The 25,701-nt window shown below is 35.1% G+C and overlaps 1 protein-coding gene across 3 annotated transcripts in view; it reads right to left on the reverse strand.

Moving 5' to 3' along the window:
• STXBP6 (syntaxin binding protein 6) overlaps positions 1–25,701 on the reverse strand; it is a 109,769-nt gene that overhangs the window by 18,725 nt on the left and 65,343 nt on the right. For all 3 annotated transcript variants that reach the window (XM_032188782.1, XM_032188784.1, XM_032188783.1), the window contains exon 3: positions 727–857. In XM_032188782.1, the coding sequence (XP_032044673.1) occupies positions 727–857 (131 nt within the window). The remainder of the gene's footprint in view (positions 1–726; positions 858–25,701) is intronic.

Genomic DNA, 25,701 nt, shown 5'->3' on the forward strand with positions numbered 1-25,701 from the left:
ACACGGTTAAGTTGCTTTGTGATCATTTTCTGATTTGTATTCGTAAGCTTATTACATATTTGTGTGGCTTTGTCAAGACAGCTCAAGGCACTCTGTATATTCCACATTAAAAAAATATGTTTGAGGCAAACATTCTGGAAGGAGTTCCAAAACACTTTGTGGAGTTTTGTTTGCTTTAATTTTTGTTTTAAATCAAAAAGAAAAAAATTGCTTTAAATTTAAACTAGCAGATAAACTACATCACAGCCCTTTGTACAGAATGATAAAAACTGCAGAAGAATCTGAGGAGAGGACTGTCCTAGAAAAAAAAGCAAGATTCAAAATATTTCCATGCACTTGAACCTCAGTAACCTCTCTTGTCTTTGCTTCTGGTTACTTCTCTTACAACAGAGCTGCATGCCAAAATGGAACCCGAGAGGCTTATAGCTGAAGACAAGACAAACACAGCTCTTATTTTTCTTTACAAAGAAGAGAGTGAACAGGAGGAAGAGTAGGGGAAGACAGGAAGGAAAGAAGAAAATACCTGATTATGAGCTTTGGCCTCCTCCCATCTTTCCCATTAAAATCTATTTCACATACCACACTAAGTTATTTCTTTTTTGAGAATTTGCATTTAATCCTGTATCTCATCATTCCATCTGCCTTTTGAATAATGAAAGATGTAACTGATTTGTGAATCAGGTGTTAAAAGTTCAGTTTTCATTTGCCATAACCGTTCAGACTTACCCGGTTAGGATCTATACCATTGACCTGGCGTAGCTGCTCGAGCATCCACTGCGTTCTCCTGACAAAAGATGTAGAGCCTTCAAATTGCTTGACCTTCGTAATAGAAGCTTGAGCCGGTTTCTTGTTTGTCACTAAACATATAAAAGAAAAAGCATGCAACTGAAATGGGTTTAATATTTCAGAAACGTGTTGTTTAGTTCACCATATCAGTAGCAATTTTGACAGTGTATTTTCTATATGTGATGGTACAATTTCACACAAGCGTTATACAACTCAAAATTAGATACACTACAGCCATTATCAGCTTTATTTCCCAACGGTTTGTAAAAAACATAACTAAAGCTGAGCTCTTCCTGTCTGCATTTTTACTGTGACCTTAGTATTTTTGTTTCACCATGCTAATTAGCTAATGTTTAAGTACGCTTTGAATACCTGATGCTGAGTTAAAGATGCTAATTCTCAAATACAGCCTCTTATTTGTTTATTTCTCTCTCTCTCTTTTTTTTTTTTTTTTTTTTTTTTTTTTTTTTTTTTTTTAAGATAAGAGAACAAACATGACAACTGTCCATATACGCATGAATGTATTTATTTAACTATTACTTTGGACTGACTTCAATATTGGTGAAGCACTGAAAAAGCTACAGGTTTCTCCAGTCTTTTCATAAGATGGTACATGTAGCTCTCATTCATCTAACATCTATGACATCAATTCCCATGTTACAGTCAGACTTAAGTATACACACTTACTGCACTAAGATAGTAAACCCACCAAACCAAAAACAGCCTGTGGAAATCGTTCCATCCTGTTCCTCCAAATAGTAGGTACCATAATCAAAGCCCATAAAAAAGAACAGTCTTGCATGTTACAAACAAAGTACGTTAAAAATTATAAACAATGGGAATAAGTCATACATGAAAGTTCTGCTTTTGGGGGAAAAAAAAGTCAATATAAAATACTCAAAATAGTGCATCTTTGACTCAGCATCAGGTATTCAAAGCGTACTTAAACATTACAGATAACTTTTCAACAGCAGGAAAAACGGCTTCCTGTACTATACTTTCTCTCTAAACAAATGCATTTTCTTTTCATCAGTATAACTACACATACTTTAAACCACTGCAAATTTGTTTAAAACAATTTTAGGTGTTTTATATAATCACACTCACTATTACATTCATGTTATTTTTCTGCTGATGTATGTTAAGTCAACTTCAAAACATATTTTCACTCTCAGTGAAAAAATAATTTTTTTTTTTGAATGATTGTACCACACAGTATACTAAGGCTAGTGTGTTATTTGTTTTCCATGCTAAGATCTATTTCCTAAAATCCTTTTAATCCATATGGCCTTCCAAAAAGAGTAGTATTGGGAATGGTTACTTTCCTCTTTGGTTTTAGATGCTGGCAGTTAGAAGGCTTCTTAAATAATCAAGACTTATGTAGTAAGGATTGCTTCTTTTTGTGCACTCACTTTACCCAAATTACCAGGAAAACTAACAAGCTAACAGGCTTCTAAAGCTGAAGACACATACTGCATACGCTTCTGCACTCAGGGGCACAGGTGTACAGTAACTAAATATTGATGTAATGCCTCATCATTCCACATGGTGAAAAGAGCTAACATTGCTTTTTAGGATGAAAATTTACTATTGCAGAGGTCCATGGCTTGATGTTCAATGTACTTTAGAACAGAATTTCTGATTAATATGATAAGTTCTTTTTCAAGATCTCAGATTTATGTGTTTTCAACGTATGGCTATGGTAAAAGCTTAAGCAGCTTTACGGGAACTTAATTTGTTATTAACAGAAAATTTATTTACATGGAAGATTTAGTACATTAAATCAAATCAGATATTAATGTTCTACATGGTAGATAATTGTTTCTGAGAAATTACCTCAGACTAGAAAGCACAGCTGGACTCAATAAATTGACAAGATTATTGATGACAATATAATGAACACATTGCCAGAAGTCTCTTAATCAGCAGCTGAAACACTGAGAATCAAATTGACATAGTATGTGATTCAGAATCGCAGGTCAAATGTTACAGAACGGGGGAAATCAACACAGTATCAGAAAAGTAGCAGCAAACTTAGATCAGAATAACTATTGAAATGCAAAGACTAGAAGTGAGTGAGATGAGTATTAAAGATTCAGTGATTGCTCAATGGTCTCAATGCTTGGACCTCTCTGAAATACGAAACTTTAGTTCCATACATTTTCTCTTATGTTGGACTCAGTTCCATATATTTTCTATGTAATACTAATAGTAGAAGGCTATCTAAGAGTGGCTCAAATTTTAGGATCTCTGGTTTATTCCTTCTGTGGTTTATTCACTTCTATGAAAATTTACACAATAATATACAGCTGAATTAGACATGTTAAAAGTAAAAACATGCATACTATATGTAAGCCACGTATAAAATCAACACCAGCAGTGTTGCAAAACAAAGCATTTAAAAATAGGAAGCACTAAACAAAACAATCGTATAATCAAATGTTTTTTGTTTTTTTTTTTTTTTCTCAGAATCTTATGGATAACAGATTGTGAGATCTACAACCCTAAATTTGATTTCAACAAACTTCTCACTGCTCTGAAGGCTCATACGTGACATACATTCTGGTGTTTTTGCAAAACAGAGGTAATTTATTCTTTCAAGGTGAAAAATATCAGATTTTACAGATTTGATGGTGAAACAATGTCAAAAACTCCATGTATTGCTTGGCTAAGTTTACATTTTCCTATTTGAATAATCTAATTATTTAAATTTCTTTGTATAGCACTTTTAACAATCAATGAACAGCAGCTTTCTCTTCAGCTGGAGCTGCTAGTAGTCAGCATTTCAGCAAAAAGATCACATTGAGTGTCTAAGCTTCAGCAAGTCTTGAAAATTTCTATTAGTGATAAAGTATAAAAACATCTTGAGTGGAAGAGTGGTCCTATATCATCCACAACACACTAAAGCTTGGAAAGGCTGAGTCCTACGGAACTTACAAGGCTCTTGAACATCTCAGTTGTTGTTTTAGATAAAAATTTGGTCTTAAGTTAGCTGTTGTGCCACTCCTGGAATACCGGCAGTTTGCGTTAGGTCTCTCATTTGTAATTATTGTTTGCAGCAAAATAGACTTAGTTGCATTTCACCTTTTGTGTCTCTGTATTAGGGGAAAAAGCTAGATGTTCCAGAACATTCTAAGCACAACTACTAACAAACCCACCAAACATGCTTTAAAGCCTTCATTTAAAGCCTCCATGACAGCTTGACAGTAGCATGGAAGCCATTAAAACTCTGCACAGACTCCCTTGAAGCTGGAAAAGCCATCCTCACCAGCTGCTCATTACATTGCTTTGCAAACTAGAGCACTTTCACACAAGCCACTGAGTGGGTGTTAAATTGCAAACATGTAAGAAGTCTTTTCATAGATCTGAAAAAATTTGAAAAAAATTGGAAGCAATTACATGCTCCTAGCCACACTTTCTGACAAGTCATACAGATGTGTTTGCTAAGATCTTTATCTACCTTAATAAGAGACAATGTTAAAATTATGCTTCAATTTTGTGTGTGTGTGTGTGTGTGTGCGTACGTGTGTGTGTTACTGTTTGCTTTTGTTTGTTTGCTTTGGTAGAAGAACATTAGACCTTGAAAATATGAAGTTGGAACAGTGCAGACAAAACGTATTTGCTTGAAAATCATCAATAGATAGGTCCACACAGTATTTATGTGCATCTGATGATGACACAGGGAAAACAGATTTATTTATCTGATTTCTGGGAATATACACGTAACATTAAGTTAAGAAAGAATGTGTGAAAAGTCAACTATAGCAATTTACAACTGAAGACACTGAGGACCTTTCCTTAAAAGAAAAGAAAAGGAAAAAAAAAAAAGAAAAAAAACAGTATACAGAACAGTATATTAACAAATAACCAAAAAGCACTGAGCCAGAAACAGCATTACTTCTGGGATTTAAGACATTACTAACTCTTTTGTGTCATAAATAAAAATAAGACACAGCATTAAGTTTCAAAGATGTTGTTAAAGTTTAAGGACATGTATTTAAGTAAAACACTCTGTTTCAAAAGCAGATCAAAACTAAGAGGCAGAAATAATTAAGTTTAGATCATGTTGTGACAGTTAATAAAGTCACTGCTCCCATAACTTAGAGCACACTAAAATGAATGTATTTGAACTCCAGACCTAAGCTAGAATCCAGTGCCACATGTCACTAGAATCAGTGAATCTATACAGCTCTTCACACAGAAAGAAAGCTAAGGCAGAAAAAAGTCACAGTCAAAATTCATTGCATCTGCAACCCAGAATATATTTTTTTTGTCAGTTTTCTGAAATGTACATCATGTACAGAAAAGACAAAAGGATGAGAAGTGATAATTTCTTAAATACCTGCACCAAAATACCTGTTCCTGAGTTATAGTGTGAAGGTTCTAAACCATCCCATTATGAAATTTACTGTATCACATTTGAAATGCATATCTAAAAAACATCTTTACTTGAAGCCTTGACTCTGTATATCTGTGTTTAGCTTTGGATGTTCTTTAAATTTGGATATGTTTATTATATAACTTTTAAACTCTTTAGGTAATTAGGAATCTTATTAAAAATGGTTTGATTGTCTCACAGAATTTCTAGTCATATCTCAGTATATTTCTAAACTCCTGAGTGATTGAAGTATCTACTGAAGGGAGAAATTAAGTACAGTCTTGAAGCAGTTAGTGATTGCTGCATCTGTTCACATTATAACAGGATATTTTAAATTTTTATTTTTTAAATAACTGGACACTACACAAGTACTCCATAGCTCTTACAGTAGCCCAAGCTTTTATTGCTATTGTGTCACTAGTTCTTCAGAAAAGGTAATAGTACAAATGAAGTAGGAGAAAAAAAATTAAAATTAGTAAAAAATTACTTTCATTTGTAAGACTGACAGACTGAAGATTGCTTTTGAGTGAAGAATTCTACTGAATATACTTGGCTGTATCTGTAGTTCAATTCAAAACTACCCATCAATTTAATGTTAGGTCAGCATAAGCTAGCTGTATATCACATCCTGTAGAGCTGCAGTGGATATTCATCCCTCAGCTCACAAATAACCAATGATGAAAAGTAGCTGTTAATAATAACAGATAATAATAATAATATAATATCATTATATAATCATATATTATATATCATATAATTTATATTATTATGCTATAAATAATAATAAATAAAAAATAAAATAAATAAAAAATAAATAAAAAATAATATAATTTATATGACATATGATTATATAATATTATATAATATATGTAGCATTATTATGCTATAATATAAATTATATTATGTGACATATCATATAATTTATATTATTATGCTATAATATGTTATATTATATGATGTATAATTATATGATATATATTATCAATTATTATTATATATTATATGTTATATAATAATAATAATAACAATGGGGAAAAAATCTTTAAAATGCAAGAGAGCCTAAACACTTCTTCAAAATAAATCTTTGGTGAAGAAAATGTTGAACTGGATACCATGGCAGTGTGATGCAAGTTCATTGTCACTGCATCTAGAATTTAATAATTCCTACCTTGTTGTAGAATTGCTGCCCTAAAGCAAAAACTTCTCAGAGTTAGATGCCAAGAGTTTTTGAAACTTTTCAGTTAATCACAATAAAAACAGTAAATTTAAAAGAAGCAGCACATTTTTATTAACATAGTATTTAATATCAGATACAGATTTTATACATTTTTTCTAATAAATAAAAATGACTTGGCACTTGTGGTAGAAATGCTTTCTTTTTAAACCCCGCTCCTAAAGAAAAAAAAAAGTAGGTTATGAACAGACCGTGAAAGAGGTAATTACTCCTCGATACTTTTCAGTTCTCTAGGGTTACATATTGAAAAGCTGCCTTTTCCCTCCAGAGTTCTGTTTGTGCAATTAAATCTAATTCTAATTCAACAAGTCCCTTCAGTACCAGCCTCCAAAGGAACAACCGTTTCATGCGCTTGCAAAAGCTCATTGACTAAAATTCTGACAGTCTTGTGCAGAATTCTAGCAAGCTATGGCTACTAGTTAGTCAGGTGATCTGTAGTTTCTGACCTTCAAAAGAACAGTGACCTTTCTTTTCCTCTGTTCAATTGCTTCTCCATTGCACAAGTCTGAGGTTTTGTATTCAGAGAACAAGGCAAGAGTAACTGATGGAAATGTCTCAAATGTTTAAAGAAACACACAACAGATTTCATTTTGGAAATGGACAAAGGCTCAAATAAAAGACTTCCCAAATTTCCCCAAATAGCGTTTCAACAGTCAGACAAATAAAGCTGATTAATTAAATAAGGTGCATTCTAGCATACTTAGGTACTAAAGAATAAGGACCAGATGCATGAAATTCTCTTCGCATACCATGTGGATTTCAGGAAAACTATTTCTAGGCAGCTTCACATGACAGTTGTGAGCTTTGCTATGAATTCCAGTTTTCAGCATTTGCAACTAAATACTGATTTAACACAGGGACCAAATTAATTCTTGTAGAACTTTGAGCATTACCACTGTGGTTGTCCAACTTCCTGCAACCTTGAGACCCGCCACTGTTCTTAGACCTCAGCTACTAATACAAAGAGATGCTCTGAGACAGCAGTGCTACTAAGTAGCCAGGTCACCTCCAAAATTAATTTTAGGCACAGGAAAAAAAAAATAAAAAAAAATGCTCGCAACTGAAAATAGGTAGTCCCACTAAGAGTTCTATGCAGATACAGTTCTTCGGAACTGCATATAGTTATTTGTATATAGTTCTTGGGACTAGTTGTACTGCTGCGAGCACTGTCTGCGGTTTTGCAGCTCATTTCTGCATCTTGCTTCTTAAAAAAAAAAAAAAAAAAAAAAAAAAAAAAGGAGTTTTTTCTGGGGAACAGGTTTCATTTAAAAAGTGTGTGGGACAGAAGAGATTCCAGGTTAGATACCTGAACAACATAGGGTATTAACAGAATGAGAAGAGAACATATGCAGGATCTTCTGTACTTTTCCAGAACCTTACAGACTTTACCTCTCCATCACCTCCCCCAAAGTCACAAAATACCTACTAAACTTTCACCTCAATATTATTCTCATCCTTATTTTGCATTGGTAGTTATCACAAGCACTGCACAAATTAAAACTTGTGTTCTTGGTCTTGCACTCCCACAAGTCCTGACTTTCTGCATCTTGCACTTCCTATTTACTCTTCCATTCAACAGTGTGAGCTGAGAAAGACTTGAATCCTTACCAAAAATAAGCAAAAGGAGCTAAAAATGAAGCAAGGGATAGGGGGCTTTTTTAAATGCCTGCTTGCTCCTCAAGGGTTGCCAGGTGTCAAAATGGCTTGTAAGTCACTTCATTTCTTAGAATTGCATTTCCTCCTTTTACCCATTTTCCTCTTTCCTTTCTTTGGCAATTCTGCTTTTTGTCACCATCAGAAATGTAAAGAGCTAAAAGCATAGAACAGCTGCATAGCTCCCATCTTCTCCACTTACTAAATAGGGCAAGTGGATGTCAATGACCCTAAATACACAGCAGTTTAATCAAAGATGAATTTCTTCCATTTCCTCAGGCATGACAGTACGTTTTGACACCAATTTGAAAAATACAAGGAAAAGTTTTCAAATGCAACAGAGGCAAACCAATCCTAAGTTTAAACACATACTTTTTCCCGGAGTCCTTCCCAGAAGGTCAAACAAAAAACAGTTTTTGTTACCCACCTGCTTAAATAAACACCTTCTGTATTACTGTCCAGAATAAGATGCCAGCCTCACTGCTTTTCAGATAAAATATATGGCAAGGGAAGCAATATGTATCTCTAAGTAAGATTTAATCATACATTGTTCAACATACAATTTAAGGAATATTTTTGTTGTGTCTTCAAAGGAAAAAAATACTTTGGGTTACAATACATACATGAAAACACAGTTTATGTTGTGTAAGACAATGTGAAGTGATATATGAGTGCGTGTATGCTTTCCAAACATACCACAAAGTGCATTAACAACAAACTCTTTCCCATTACCAGTGCCCTTCCCTTCAGTTTTTCACCTGGTTTTCCATTTTTTATTTTCACAGAACAATGTATATACATGCCCTTATAAATGCTTTTCTTTATGCCTATTTAATCACTTTAACCCCCCACTCCCATAACATCATATAAAATCCAGCCACTGCAATTTGACAGCCTCTTTTTTTACTCCTACCAAACTTTTAAAGCTAGAGAAGTAGAAGCATTACAGTTATAAATTAATGGCTTTTTAAAATTATTCTTTATATAGTTTAATGTATTGATACCAAAGTAATTGTTTTTCATTCTGGCATAGTTGTATAAACAGATGCAGTTAATAGTGGAAAGAATGGCAGACTTTGTTTTATAGCCAGAGAAAATGCTTCTGCTTAACTGCAAATATTTGGAAAGGAATCTTATTAAACACATATTCACTTCCAGAATGACGACTGAACTTCCAGGTTTTGTTGGAATTGCCTTTTACTATTCCACATTGCAGAGCAGCCAACTTTCAAACTCTTCCCACCTCCTTTTTCCTGCATACAGATAGTCAACTGCAACTCGAATTATTTCCATTCAAATACAAAAAAAAAAAAAAAAGTAAAAAAAAAAAAAGTTCTTTAGATGTTTTTAAATTAAAATCTAGCTAAGAGGAACAAGATAGTGCTCAGACAGATCTATCTACCAAGGCATTGCGGCTGCACAAAAAGGTATTAGGTATGTCTGCCATGTCCCAGGGAAGAAAGATAACTTCCTTACAACCCAGGGACCAAAGTCATCATCAGAGACCTCTCAACCAGCCCAGAACTACTGTTGATCCTGGCTAAAAGCATTCTGCATTAGCATTTTACCTCATTGAGCATGGTGGAGCCTCACCTCAAAACTAGAAGTTATTTGGTGACTGAGAATTAGCCTGGATCACTTACAGTTTCAATATTATTCACTTTCTTTTCATTAAAATGAAGACGGCAACCTACACAAACATTGCCGAGGATACTTTACGTAGCCTTGCAAACACTCATGCATACTTCAGGAAATCTCACTTCAATCTACATTAGAAATCAAGTCTGAAAATATTGACCACATTGAATGTCCATGAAGGTGTCTCGAGATATTCTTTTTGCTACATTCTAGTCATTTCAGCACCAGCAACTATGGTTAAAGACAATACCACTTAAGTACTTCTCTTAAAAAGTGGAATTTGGCATAATTCCCATACAATTTAACAGATGTGCATCCGCATGCAGGGAGTACACTAGGAATTACCTCATCAGCCTGAAAACAATGTTTGAACCTCACAGCAAGTGTCCTGAGGGGCAGGAAGAGGCTCTGGAAAACTGAAGTTCCAATTTGTTCTCAGTATCTCACAAAAAGTACTGTATTAGGGAATAGTTTTCCATTTGTAAGTTTGCTTAGATAACTGGACAGTCTTCAGGTGCTGGAATAAATTGCTCAATGACTTAAGATTCTAGAATGTAAAAGGAACCATTGCAACAGAATAGATATTTGCAGGAGGTTTTTTTTTTTTTAAAAAAAATGATTTTTAAAACTATGCTTTTTCCTTGATTTTGAACTGAATCAATGACTTGAAAGACAGTAAAAGAGACTACCTGTAAATACTTTGCATACAACAGATGCACCTAAGGATTCTACTATAACTGTTCAATACAAAATCCTTATCTTCTACTACATAGGAGCCTAAGACAGAACCTTGGTGGAAAGATTCTTGCATATTCATGACTAAGTTTCTGATGACAATTCTACAAAAAAAAATCACATTCACATGTGGCATGATAGCATCCAGTTCTCAGTATAAGCAACTATAAAAGTGCACTTCAACCATTTCAGATTATGAAGTTAAATCAAACAAACAAAACCAGAAGCCAAACCAAACCAAAAATTCACAAACACATCTGTGAAAAAATACAGAGTGTTACTGAAGGAAAAGACCAAGTAGGAAGAAAAACGAGTGGTCCAACAACTGCAGTACCAAGTTATCATCATACAATTTTAACTGAAGTCAGTTATTTAAATCTTATCCACTCACTAACAGAAAAACAAAAAACAAAAACAAAACAAAAACAAACAAAAAAAATAAAACATATCTCAACCTAGAAAGTACTTTACCAGAGTATATATAACCCACAATGCATTTACACAATAGAAACCTAATATCCATCCCTTCTTGCATTTTATGCCTAGAAGTGTAATAACTGCAATGAAGGGACGTTTTCACATGCTGAATTTTTTTTTTTTTTTTTTTTTTAAGAGGTCTGAATTATTTTCTGCATACAACTAAAATGAATACAGCAAGCAACACCCACATTTCACGTAGCGCATTGCCTGAGATGTAAAAGTAGGAAAATCTCTAAAGTGAGTATAATAATGAACATTCTGAACTTGTATTAAGTTCATAAAAATATGACTATCACCACTTCTTACCACCAGCACCGCTACTACTAGATTTAGGAGAATGTTCATCTGTTATATGTGTCTTCAAAATATCCAAATAATATTTTACGTATCAATAAGTCTCATTTTGATATCCTACCTATCCAACAGTATTCCACAGAGTAGTGTGTGTATGCGCACTTTTGAAATGCATTCATACCCGGCAATTTTTAACAGCTTTAAGAAGCATGAAAGCAACAAAACAACATTAGCCGCCAGTCTTTGCAAATTTACTTATTAAACGCTATTGAGATGGTTAAGAGGTGAGACCAAAAAACTCCACAGTATGGAATACTGTGCAGTGTTTTACAGACAGTTCAGCAGACAGCATCCTTGTCACACTTCGAATGCCTATAGTGCTGTTCTTCTCCACCCACCCAATAAGTCTCTTCAATCCTTGCTCTTGCAAACACCAAGTTCAATGGCGAAGCCCTCAACTTTTCAGTGGGTATCAACCAACACATATTCTTGACATGAACCACTAAATCAAGACTTCCTAAAACCTTCACAAACATTCCCTACAGTTTCAGTTATCCGAATAGACATAGTATTGATCCTTGCCAAGATATTCAGGCACTATTTCCTTTTCAACACCATTTCAGGGTCAGAAGTCATCACCACCTATTTTTATTCCAATTTAGCACTTTGACAAAAAGCACTTTGAGAGCAAAAATGATGGAAGGAATATTTAAAAATTTAAAGTCTTAAAGAATACAAACAGTGATTTGAAAACGAAGAGGAACTGAAAGCTATGTTCAAAAATGCTGAAAATATATTTTCCAGAAAAAAGTGTCTTGCTGAACTAGGGCCCAATGTTTTGGTGAACTAGGGCCCAATGTTTTGGCCCTTCATCCCTTTCCACCATGCTTTATGTTCATGCTCCATTTAAAATTTGTGTAACAGTAACATTTTTAAACTTTATTTTTCTTTCACTTGATTTATCGTAGCTACCCACTGAGATTGTTTCAGCTTGCAGACATGAGGGAGAAAATTGAAGTGCCTAGAAACTGAAGCACACCTGTACTTTGGTACTTGTGCTATACCAACCCACACTTAGAGACTGAGCTAGAAGCCTGTAATTCACTGCACTGAAAATGACCAAGGAGCTGCAGACAAATCCAGAAGTGAGTGATAAATACTGACTGCATGTTCCAAAATAATCAACATGCCCAAAAAGCAAGCTTCTGAGTTCCTGATCTCATTAATTGGAAGTGCATCTAAGCGATATGATTTTTGCAGGAAAGAAATAATTAGATAGCCAGTAAGACTTCAGGTCAGTGAATCAAGTGATACACATCTTCCATTTTCATACTAAAGGGTTGTAAAGAGAGAGCATAGAAGCATTGCTAGTATATGAACTAAGGAAAAGTATTCTATCACTAGTATGGATACAAACAAAAAAAGCTCCCCCAGAAAACTCTGCAGAATTCTTAGTTGAAGAAGAACAATATTTTGAAGAGTGTCCTACTTCAAAAGCAAGTTAACATCTCATTTCCTACTACACAGATAATTTATACTACACATATATTAAAGACTGCTTAGTTACTTCAATAGTTACTTCATAGCATTTGCTGAAATTAACAGCAAAACATGTTATGAGAAATAGTTTTTAGACATCTGGGATTACAGCACATCAGGTCTTACATAAACAGCCACTCATTTTTCTTAATACTTGGATCCTAGGTATGCTTAAAGATCAAACGCTCAGAAGGAATCGATCCCTCATGAGACTCTAGAAACGTGTTTGAACTGCAAGAAAAATTTTCACTCTACACTCTACGTTACAAATTTCACAACTATGCTGGAGTAGATTTTATGTGAAGGTGCTATGAGCAGATAGCACTGAGTTACTGCATGTAGTATTTTAAATACTTGGAATATGAAATACTGCATATGGTTACTTTTATTAACATACAGGATTTCTTTGTAAGGGGCTAGAACATCTACTAAAATATTTAGTGACTGAATTGTTATTGTAGTTCTTATTCTACTCTCTCTAAGTCCTATGCAAAGCACTGAATCTCAGAGCACCACCATAAAATAAGTAGTATTACCATTTTATAGATGATACTCAGAGAGTGAATTTCTCAAAGTCACACAACACAGAATGATTCTCACGTCTAAACTTTCTGTAAGACACAGGAGTAAAAACTGGGAAAAGCTCTACCAAAAATCCTCTCATAGGGATCCTGAAAATAGTAAAGAATTGCATGTTGCTGATTCAACACAAGCAATTCACTTCATACATAAAATCCACACTCTGAACTTCCACCTACCTCAAGGAAAGACAGACTGTTATTGAAAAACTGTCCAATCCTAACTGAAAATATATTTCTTTGACTTTAACATAAAGTATTATTTATATATAGATTTAGCATCCAGTGGTTTGAAACATTCAGAGATTTAACATTAAGCTGTTATAATTTTTTCTTCCTTTGCTCAGGTACCAGTGCTTATTACATTTTTGCTGGAGGCACTTCACATTACAACAGAAAACAGCAAAAATTTGGTGATGTAAAAGGTTTTCCTGAATCCATACAAAGCTTTTTCCAATGCACCACCACTTTCTGGCAACAACAGGTGACAAAGCATACCAGTAGCATGAAAAAACAAAATCACAGGAAAGCAGTTCAGAAATCAGTGTTACAAAGAGGATAAAGCTAGACTTTTACAAGTTAGCCAAATGGCTCATTTAAAGTTGATGAAGAACGCTCAAGATACACGCATACAAAGAAAGTTGGGAGAAAGAGCATTCACTTCACGCATCAGTGCATACTAAGCTTACGTATTTCTAAACTGGTTATATGGAATATATCCTTCTTATTCCATTGCATTCTTTGCATTTTTGGAAAAAAAACAATGAAAGAACTGCTGGCAGAAACACTAAAGAGAGTAAACTGAACCGTACTACTCTGATGACACTGTTTAAACAGGGGTTTGTCCCTTTCATAGCTTTTTCTTGTACCCACAGCTGTGGTGAGTTGATCCCAGTCAGCAGTCAAGCACCCAGACAGACGCTCACTCCCCCACCATTTCTCTCTCCTGTTCTGCTAGGGAAGAGCAAAAACAAGAAAACTCTTGGATCCAGATAAAGACGGTTCAATAACTGAAGAAAACAACAGAAAGTGACACAAAGGCCCCCCATCACAAGTAGATCAGTGCCCAGCCAAGCCACAACCACGTTGGAAGACAGCCCCCTGCCTTTCTCTCTCTCTACCCCCAGTATTATGGCTGAGTATGATGTTATATGGCACGGCATTTATATATTTGGCCAATTTGGATCAGCTCTCCCAGCTGTGTCCCCTCCCAACTTCTTGCTTACTCCCAGCTCACTTGCTTGGCGTAAAGGAGAGGAGTGTAGCGGGGAAAACATGAAGGGCTTGATGCTGTGTAAGAACTGCCCACAACAGCCAAAACGCAGGTGTTATCAACACCATTTCATTCACAAATCCCATACACAGCACCATACAGGCTGCTCTGAAGAAAATTTTCTATTGCAGCTAGAGTCAGTAAATGGATCTAATTCTTATAAATAAAGACGCTTTTATTTGGAAAAGACTGAAAACAGAAAACTTTCAGTTAACTATTGAGAGATGAACTTTAAGTGCACATCATAGATTCCCACTGGCAGTAGAAGGAGCTCCTGTGAAAACAATTTCAATTTTATTTATATTCATTAAATATAACCCTCTCATATCTTCCCATTTTTTATGACAGTGAATGACTGCAAAGGTGTTTTAGAATCAATTTGTTCTGTAAGTAGGTGCTTCCTTCTGTACATACGTTGGGGGAGGATCCTAAGAAAAAGTATCTTGTGATGCTTCCAGTTGAAGACATTTCAGTTTAAAGAACACCAAACATGCATCAACTGCCACTTTTACGTCTAATAGTTTTATTTCAACAAAACTATTCTCATATGCCATTGCACAATCTTGAAATGGCAGGGCTGAAAATTTGACTTAAGTGATAGCTGCAGTCATCACTATCACTTTCTCATCTGTACTGTTCATCAGGAAAACTTTCACAGAAAGTTTCAAAAAGCATCAGTTGCCTCTCTTTTCCAAGGATAACAGAGAGCCTTCCTAGCCGTTAAAGAAAAACAAACCCCAGAATCTGGTGAAAATTTGTTGTAGAAAGTAAGACATAGATAGAGGCCATCATCCATTTTGTGATGGGACAGAGTTATGTGCACATAGGTCTCATTTTGATATGCAGTTAAAAGATGGCTGAAGGACTTTCCTAACAACTTCCATACCCCAGAATATTGACTAGCCCTAGTTTAAGGTGAAGACCACTGTCACAGATTGGAGGATTACCTGAGCCATGTCTTCAAAAATTCACATAACAGGCTAACTTCCTGAAGTCACATAGAGGAGTGATTGATGACTATGTATTTAAACAACTATTTTGAAAACTTACTTTGAAAAGGTACATTCTCAGACTGCTCAAATAATAATAAATGTTGTATAGTAAATACAACTTTTTTTTTTTTTTTTTTTTTTTTTTATGTACATCCAGCTAATTACCTTCCTCGCTATGTTTGCATATGGGCATACATACAAAGGTAAGACTAAACAACTCAAGTGCATACCACCAGCTCCTTTTTTTTTTTTTTTTTTTTCCAACTTTGCTTTTCTTTTCCATTTAAGGACTATTAATTTATGTATTTTAAGATGTATAGCTCCTTACATTACAGGATTATATACTGCTGCTTCATAGGCATAGTCCTCATAGGAGTATATGCCATAGAGTCCTTATTGGCCCCTAATCTTCTTGCCATTAATATGGAAGACTATTGTCTTCTGTTTATTTATGAGTCTATCAATTAAATTAATTTTGGTTTCAGATTTAATCTCTTTACTGCAAAGATACAAAGACCTAACCTGAACTTTGTCCTGACCATAACATAGCACATGACACTTTAAACCAAAGAAAAAAATCTAAAACAGGTTTAGGATACAAATGACTTGTGATTAATGAGAAAAATGTTGATATACTGCAGACACAAATGTCTCAAAAGCCCACAGCAGAATGCAGAAATAACTCTAACATTTTAAGCAGAAAATAATATCTTAAAAACCTTAATAATTTACTATGGTAATACAGCATTAATTTTTCATTTGTGGTAATGTATTTTACCGTTCATAGTAGTTCTTCTGGAAACTTTTCCTCTAAAAACTGCTCCAAAAAATAAACAATCTATGCTGTCAGTGCTACAAAGGAAGTTTTCTTCATTAATTTATTTTAGAGCATAAAAATGAGCAGCTTAACCTTACTTCTTTGCACATTATAGATCTTGACAGCAGCTGACATGCTGTTCATCAACCTTTTTTTTTTTTTATTGTACTGTACTTATTGTACTGGGCTATTATGGGGGAAAACATTTTTTAATTACATTTCAGAAAATCAAACAAAAATGATTCTTAGTATTCCACACCAAATCCACCAAAAGGAACACAAACTTATTACCACCCTAGAGACACATTGGTTGTAACTGAAAAGACCTGTTTGCAAGTAATTGCCATGATCACTAGCAATGTCTTTAAGATCATAACTTCCTGTATCTTTTAGGATCATAACTTCCTTTACTTTTTTATCAAACAGGTTTGCTGAAATCCATATGATGTGACTATATTTCACGATAAGATTTGTGCATTCTACATCAGACAGGCTTCATTGTTTGCTCTTCAGTGGATTAATAGTTTGCTACTGCTTTAGTTGGGTTGCATCTATGCCTACCTGTGACAACAACTATTTTTTCAAAGAAAAACTGAAAACAGTAAATATCTCACTGGCAAAAGTACTATAATCACCCAAACAGATTATATAGTTTCTTGTGTTTTTTTTTTTTTTATTTTACAAATTACTGTCACCATGTTGCTATTCTCTGTACTTCATTAAAATAAATAAATAAACCCAACAAAACCCACGTACTTCTTTCTACCACCAAAGACAATTTAAGACTGTCAAGCAGACTTTACTGATATATCATTTTTTTCCTGAAACATCAAAAAAAAAAGCCACTCTCCCTTTGCCAATAAGGTATAACTAAAAAACTCCTCCTCCTTCACAGGACAACTTGCCATTATTTTCAACATCTCTCTTTCATAGATACTAGTACTCTGCTTTTAGAGGCTGAATGATGGAATCAGAACATAGATTAGTGAAGGATACCTCAGAAGCTGAAAAAGAAGACATCGACAGCCATGTTTTATGAACAACTGGGGTGGCCTTTGGAAGGGCTATTAATCATCTTTACACAGGGTCAACTGAGCTGAAGGTTCTGGTCCTCTACGTCAAGGTATATGGACAGGGAAGGAATACTAATGCCTGGTTTGAAACATAGCAGCAGATTAGTGTTTGAATACAATCTCACTTTAGATTGGTCTGCTGTGGCAAACAAAGAGAAAAAAAGTCTTCCTCAGAAAAATATAAAACATCAAAACTCTAAAGCTCAATTTACTCATAAAATTTAAGCCTATGCATCTGCTTTGCTAAAAACCCCACACAAACAAAAAAAGCAGCACCAAAAATGACCCCACCACCAAAACTGAAATCAAACCTTGACTGTTAGAAGTACTAGTGTTTTTTTGTTTTGTTTTGTTTTTTTCATCATTCTTCAGACTGTTTCTGTCCACACAGATAAATGTGAATTATTTGAAGAAGGCGTGTGTTTTCCATGACTGAATTAGATCAGTTTCCTACCGGAAAACAACCAGTGAAAGTGTAAGTGAATGGGCAGTAAACAAGAGACAAGATAAAGGAAACACATGCACAGGATTTTATTTTATTTTTTAAAGCGATATCCATAGTGTTTCCAGACACAGGACTCTGATATCAGTCCTTGAGATGGGAAAACTGTATGTTTTCTTTTACAATTTGTGTGCATGAGTAATACATTTATATTTATAGCCATGGAAAGGAAAAAAAAAACAACCTCAGATCATGATTTCATTAACCTTCGAAGGTTAAAACTAAAGATATCTTGAAACAGATAAATAAAGGCAACAGTTGAAAGACTTCAAAAGTGAAATGAATAAAAAGGGCAGATCTGAAAAATGAAGATATAGATCAAAGAAATCAGGAATACCAAATATTCAAAAACAGTTTCACTATGTTCGCCCCTATCAAGGGGCAACTATACAACTAGGACACAAACTTTGGGCAGCAGGTATGCCTTTGTAACTTAGAACCACACTGTGATTGTTGTTATGATAGCTACAGAGGTGTAGAGCTATTGTCCTGATGTTTTGTTTGTTTGCTTTTAATAACAGAGGAAACTAGTACTACTGCAATTAAATAAAAAATGATTTATCCCCACAAACAAGCACCTTATCAGAAGAAGAAAACCACAGTGCTCCAATACTGAAAAAAGGTCCTAGTATGTGGAAGACAAACACCTCCCCGGCCCAGGGAGAAATAGAGTAGGATCACTTTAAACAGCAAAAAAAGTTAAGAATCTGGGTATCCAGAAATGCTGCCAAAAATAAGCAAACAAACAAGCAGTGTGCCATTAAATGTCTCATCACATGAAACCAAAGTCTGAACATAAAGAGAACAAGCTACAAGCAACACTGTAACACCTTGCAGATTTGTTCCTACTGTTGTCACTATATAATCATTGCACATTGCAATTAGTGCGATTTATTCTAAAATGGATGAACTGCTCATTATGCCTCCCCGTACTTAATTCTTCTGTCCAAATTATAGCTTCTCCGTGGTAAGAAATGAGGTGCAGACCAGCATAAACTCAGGCAAATCTGGTAACTGGCACTGTTAAGATGTGATAAAATGCAACAAATTCCAGAAGATTTTCTAAACACGTTTGAAATTATGAACTATAATTACAACCACCCCTAAAGAGATGCACAACCTTCAAAGTGAAATCTGACAGTGCAGTTTTCTTGCCTCATGACATTTTCTTGTCTCATGACGAACTTCTTTTTCAGTCCATCCTAGTGCATTTGAGGTAACAGCACAGATAACCTATAGCACTCCACATATCTCACAAGAAACCCTCTCGAAGCATGCATTTGGTTTCTTCCAACCTGGAACCAGAAGAATCAAACTAGGCCAGGTCAAAATAATTATTCAGACTTCTTTGAAAGAGGAGTCCTGAAATGAGACTACTTATATTTTGTGTCCACAGCAATATAGTCTCAGTACGCTTGCTGCAGACATCACGTGGAAAAAAATAGATTTGTGTTCAGCTTCATACGCCTGTTGCAACAACACTTAACCTAAAGCACACAACCTTAGGTCCACCTGTTCTACATTGAGGTACATGAACACACTAAATAAAACCATGTCTAACCAATAGCTTCTCAATGAATACAGGAAAGCTATAATTGTAAAGTAAGCTTCAATTATCAACTTCAACAAATAAGAAATTGCTGTGGAATTTCCTTAAAGGGAGACTAATTGATTTGGGAAGGTTAAATTCAAGTGCCATTTCTCTCACAGCATGATATTCTTACAGTCTTGCAACACTTCACTACTAAATGTTGAATAAGATAATAAACAAATTTATGACCCAGCAGCAATACTTTGGACAATAGTTCTCAGGAGCAAGGATAAAATCACTTCAGTTTTGTCGTAATAGAAGCTTCCCTCTCTCTAAGTGCTCTGCATTTACTGGCATCCTAGTTCCTAGGTAATGCACCTGTCATTAAAAGCAGAGTTGATTCAGGACTTGGAGACATCTCCAAACCCAGTCTTGAGGAAAAGATGTCCACTGGTATCAGTGACAGCCTTGGGCACTCTGTGTTTGCCTTTGCTGAATGTCACAAGGTGCCCGTCGTCCCGTTCCTCCAACTAGAGGCAGCCTGTTAACAGTCCTATCCCCTCCCCATCTATTGACTGTTCCCCTCCAGTCTGGTATCATCTGCAAACCTGAGGGAAACACAACACATCCCATGGTCCTGGTCATAGACAAGTGCATGAACTAGGATCGGCCTCTGCATAATATCATTCACTGCTGGACGGAGGGACTCTGAGACACTGAGGTCAGAATCACACCCTGGACCCCTATGGTTCAGCCAGCTCTTTCCCTCACCTTGCAGTCCTGATGTTCAACCCAAAGTACCTATTTGCTTGCAAGGATGGAAAGGCAGAGAATTGAAACCTTTGCTAGTCTTCTATGTGACTGCATTCCCATAATGTCACTATTAGACTTACATCAAGATTTATAAATTCCACTCAAATCAATACATAGATTTACTGTTGTAGTCTGAAGCAGTGAGCTAGTAATCTTTTGCTTTTGGTATGAGTTTTGCATAATATAAATTTTTTACCCTAACCAATAGCCTCTTTCAATGTTACTTAATTACAGCAGGCTACAGGCCTAACACTTAAGATCAGACCAATTATTTAACACCACACATTGAGTCTAAGAGCCTTACAGTAAGCAGAGAATTTACACATTTCAACTTAAGTAATAGTTACATAAGCCTACAGTGAAAGCTCAAATGGACTCTAAATGTACACATAATTTATGTACCTACTAGTCAGAAATAATGCTGTTATTCAACTACCTGCCATCTTAGCATCAGCATTTACTTCTGTTCAAATACATTCTATATTCTTAACGTTTACGTCACAACTATTTTTAGTGTGCTGACTACTCTAAAAACTGCAGTTACTTTGAAGTGAGAGAATTAAGTAAAAGAAAAACAAAACTCCAGAACATTTCTACCAAATTACTTGTTCCCCCGCTTCTCCCCATTCACACTCAAATTCACATCACAAAACTTAAAAATTTCCAAACACCAGGTCTAACTGAAATGTCAGCATTTAGCAAACCAACCCCTATATTACTGTTATGAAATTTATTACCATGTTAACTACATGCATTTTTGTGTCTATATTTACCTTTTTAAACATCATCACTTGGTTATGACCCTTTAAGGGTTTCTTTTTTGTTCCCTGCTTTCATACCCCCTAAATCAGACGCCATCCTGAAAGGAAAGAGCCTAACTAAACTGATACCACACATATAAGAGAACATTTTCTTGATCTTCCTATTCTCTAATACACTGTATTAATATATTCTGTTATTTTAAACCTCATTGTTCAAAAATTTGCTCCTACCTAATGTATAATTTACAGGTAAAAAATCAACAGGAACGGTGGCTTGTCTGCTGTCTACACTACGAAGGCTTTCCTATAATTACCCTCTTAGCCCCATGCCTAAATACTCATGGATAAAACCAGTAAAATGGTGCAGCAAAAAACAAAATATATCTGCTGTCCTTACTGTAAATTACTTGGTTTATATGTATCAGAACATTTTTCAGTGGCTTAAAACTACATCAAAATTTATTATTTAAGATGTGAACGTAACTGAACTACAGATTGAACTATATAGCTTGACCTTGAACTATAGTGCTGGCAGCAACAACTCCATAGCTTTTTCAGTTTCTTTAAACCATTATGCTATCTGAAATAAAACTCTTTCACAGCTTGCTGAAAATCGTAGACATATCAAATCCTAATAGTAGTAGCTAGAGACCCTAATAATTAGCCATGTTCTCCTCAAACACATAAGTTTGCCCTTCTAAAATAAAAAGCTTGGTATAAAATGTATTTGAAGTATATAATAAAGTTATTAAATACTATAAAAAGACAGTTGCATCTGTTAATTTATTAATACCTGTAGAAAACCCTCAAAAGTGGGACTGTGTCCCGAGTGATGTGTTCATGAAGCATATCCATATTACTGAACAGATGCGCATGTATTCAGCTGTAGCAATTCAGAAAAAATCTGAATATTGATCAAAATTAACAAGACATCTAAGAGGTGAGATGAAATATTGATGCATTTTCTTATGCTACATAAATTGAAAATACATTTTAGAAGAGGCATAAGATATTAAGTTTATATAAGAAAAAAGAAAGCTATTGGACAACATCTTCTGAAGCTACATTTGCTATGTGGTATCAAGACAAACCAAGCACTTACAGAGTGAAGGCAGTGGAGGAGTTTAATTCCTAACTTTAAGGATGGCAAGAAGATGAAGAATACGGAAGAACCACTCCCTTTTCTCAAAAATTCTCAAAGTAACAATAAGGCATCAAATTAGTTTAATAATAATAATAAAAAAAAAACACTGTATTTATGCACACAGTTCATAATTAAACTGCCCTTTTCTTATATTTGCCTTCCAAGTATTATTAGCCAGTATCAAGGAAAGCAGGACTAGATGGCTGTTTCTCATTATTGCTACACTGCGTACACTAGCCATAGACAAACTACTTCTTCCTTATAGAGGAGTATCAATAAAGCTATTCAGACAAACCCCACTATACTACATAATGTAAACATGTTTAATGTGTATTTCCTTGAAAGATAGTAAATACTTTGTTGACTCAGAGAAAAACAAAAACCAAACCAAAACAAATAATACTGAGAGAAGTATTTCTTAGCTGCTTTCTCTGAAGCCCTTACAGGACTAAAGGCTTAAGCAAGATGCTGAGCTGAAAAGAATACTACAGAAGTCTTGGGTATACTGGTACAAGCAAGGGAAAGTATCTTTCATCTAGAAAAAAGGTTATTTCTTTTACTGAGCTCAGCTGTATGCCGTTCCCGGAAGTTGAGCTGGGAAATTCACTGTTAGTGCCCAATATATCACTGTTTCTTAACGCTTAACTGAACTGCACATTTTTATTATATGCTAGTACTGTCTGCAGAGTTCAGACTTGTAACACTTCCCTTTCCTATCTGAGTCCCGCAACAACAGCATGACAACTTTCTTTAGTCAAGATAAGAAGAGAACAAGACAGGAAGTTTTGGCACAATCTTTTTCCTTAACGGTTCCTCTTCTGCACCATTTCACAGCCAGCTATCGCCAGCCAACATCTCTGGCTGATGTTTCAGGAGGAAAACAGTTCCAAGCCACTGTTCTATACTCTTGGCCTAAGGCTAATTTCTTGTTTAAACTGAGAAAAATTTCAACCATGCAGTGTCAAACCATATCCTGCTTCAGTCATAAATAACTGCTTTGATTTGCTCAGCCTGGAAGAACTTGCTGCACTGTATCAAGTCCTGCTTTATTACCATGTTACCATGGCTTACAATTTATGATTGGCTGTAGGAATCAATTTTGGTACAAAAAGTTCTTGCCTAATGAATCACTTAAGAACTTTGTTTCCTGCAGATAAGCACACATTTTCAGTGGACAGAGGTAATTCAAAGCAGGTCAAACACGGTACATCTATAGCTGGCTTCTACCTCTGCTCTTCTCAACCCATTAAGGAGGTACAGTGTGCTTCCATACTTTCCTTCTACAAAAGTCTCATGTAGTACTTATTAAATTTATCTGAAAAGAAAAAAGCAGGACAGAAACACTGTGACAGAACTTCCATTAAAGAGAAACAAGTATTCCACAAAAGCAGTAAAAATATTAATTTTCACAGATTGATCCCTGCAAACACACACCTTATTCAATGAACCTTTACTTTCCATAATAGATTTTTTTTCCCTTTCATCTTCGTTGAGTATACAAATTTCAATTCAGAACAGTGTTATGAACCAGAAACAGAACTGAAAGGTAAAAAAATAGAGTTGAAAATGCAAAACCCCAGCAACTTAAAAGTTCTCTAGGTATTTAGTTCAGTTTTTAGTTTCACATAGAAGAGCCAAAGGATTTGCTCCACACCATAAAGATTCATGTTCGCATCTTTGTGAATTTATAGTAGCATCATATTTGCAAGAGCTACTGTAGCTCCTGCAGGTCGGAATCCTGCCTCCCATGAAAACTAACCTGGACAATCAGTGGGAAGTTTGAGTCCCAAGCCTAAGTAAAAAATATAAATAAAAAAAAAGAAAATGAGCAACAAAGCCATTCTAATTTTTAAGCTGCTTCAGATTAAGATTTAAGAGAGAACACCACCACAGACGTCTCCTTGAAATACAAGTTTTAAAAATTTTCCAGCGTTCAGTACTTGAGTATGCATTAATAGTAGGAATAAGACATAGCATCTTAAAAGAAAAAAGAAAAGACCAAAACCAACCTACCCTTGAGACTAATTCCCTTAATGAGAAATCTTTCATTGTTTCACAGATTTCTGCTTCTTCCATCCAGTAATTATTCCTAGCTTGTAACCTGCTTAAAATATTGAAGTTTCAGTACAGAAAGAGCATTCTACTGCTGAGTAAGATGCTTTAATAAAACCAGTGTACTTTGCTTCCCTTTGAAATAATCAAATAAAAATTGAAGAAATAGGACCCCTCACTTTAAAGGACTTAATACCCCCTCTCAACCTCTTTATGTGAAAATTTCAGAAATCAAAGGGTAAACAATAAAAATTATGCATAAAAGCAAACAAACAACAGTGAAGCATTATTCTTAGAATATTCTTTCTTCCCTGGCACCTTTTCTGTCATTACATTTTCAAGAATCAACAAGTTTTGCTTCAGAATCCAAACTGTTCAAAAAATTATAAATTGGACATCAGGATATCTGCGAAACACTGTGATAAAGTAATTAGCATGCATAACCTGACTTCTCTAACTACTACACAGCTGTCTATGATATTTGCTGACAAAAACCTCCCATCACCATGGTAAGGGACAATCAGTGAACCTTGCTGTTCTCTGCCCAGGGCTGAGAATACTGAAATGGTTTACCCTTATATGAACTAGAAATCTTAAATCTACAGTTATCTATGAACCTAAATACATTTTGCCAGCTAGAAAGAGTACAAGCAGTATGTTGCTTTATCAATTGGTTTAATTTTTCTTATGCAACCACATCTGCATCCCAGTTCCAGGGGTTATACAGACCCACTTCTACCATGACTGTAAAGAATATGCTATTTGAAACAAAGAGAAATAAACATTAACCCAGAAAATTTATACTGCATAAGGACAGGTATTCAAGCACTTAATTCTCTGGCACTGCTAGAAGTGCAGGAATATGTTCCTATTAGCATGTCAGGACAAAAACTAATGGTAATGAGGCCTTCAAAAGGCTCTTCAGAAGTCAATTTAGCCTTGTCAGAGATTTACTGAATGCAGTATAATTGCAAAGACTGCCAACACAAGAAATTTAATGTGATCCAGAGTAAACTGAATAGCTACAGAAACTACAAGTAACATCAGGGAAAAGGCATTTGGATTGAAAGAATGCAAGGACTAAGATTACAGGGGAAGGGCGCTGAACAGCCCCATCCATTTTGAAAGGGTTTTATCTCAATCTCTCAATCTCCATTGTCAAACTCAAAAGCGTGAAGCGTAACAGCAGCTACGGTAGGGATGAACAGAGTGCTTAAAAAAGCGTCTCAATAGATCACAAACGCTCAAAGATTACTGGACAATAATACAGGAATAATAAGGCTTCTTGTTTTTAATTATAGCTTAAAGGGATGTCTCATACTGCTGTTTTTTGTGTTGAATTAGGATGTACCTTTCCCAGAATAATAGGTATTGTAAGTGGCCAGAAGAAAATAACTGGGATCAGATTACTTTAAAGCAAGTAATTGA

This window comes from Aythya fuligula, chromosome 5, assembly GCF_009819795.1.
Source record: "Aythya fuligula isolate bAytFul2 chromosome 5, bAytFul2.pri, whole genome shotgun sequence".
NCBI classification, from domain to species: Eukaryota; Metazoa; Chordata; class Aves; order Anseriformes; family Anatidae; genus Aythya; species Aythya fuligula.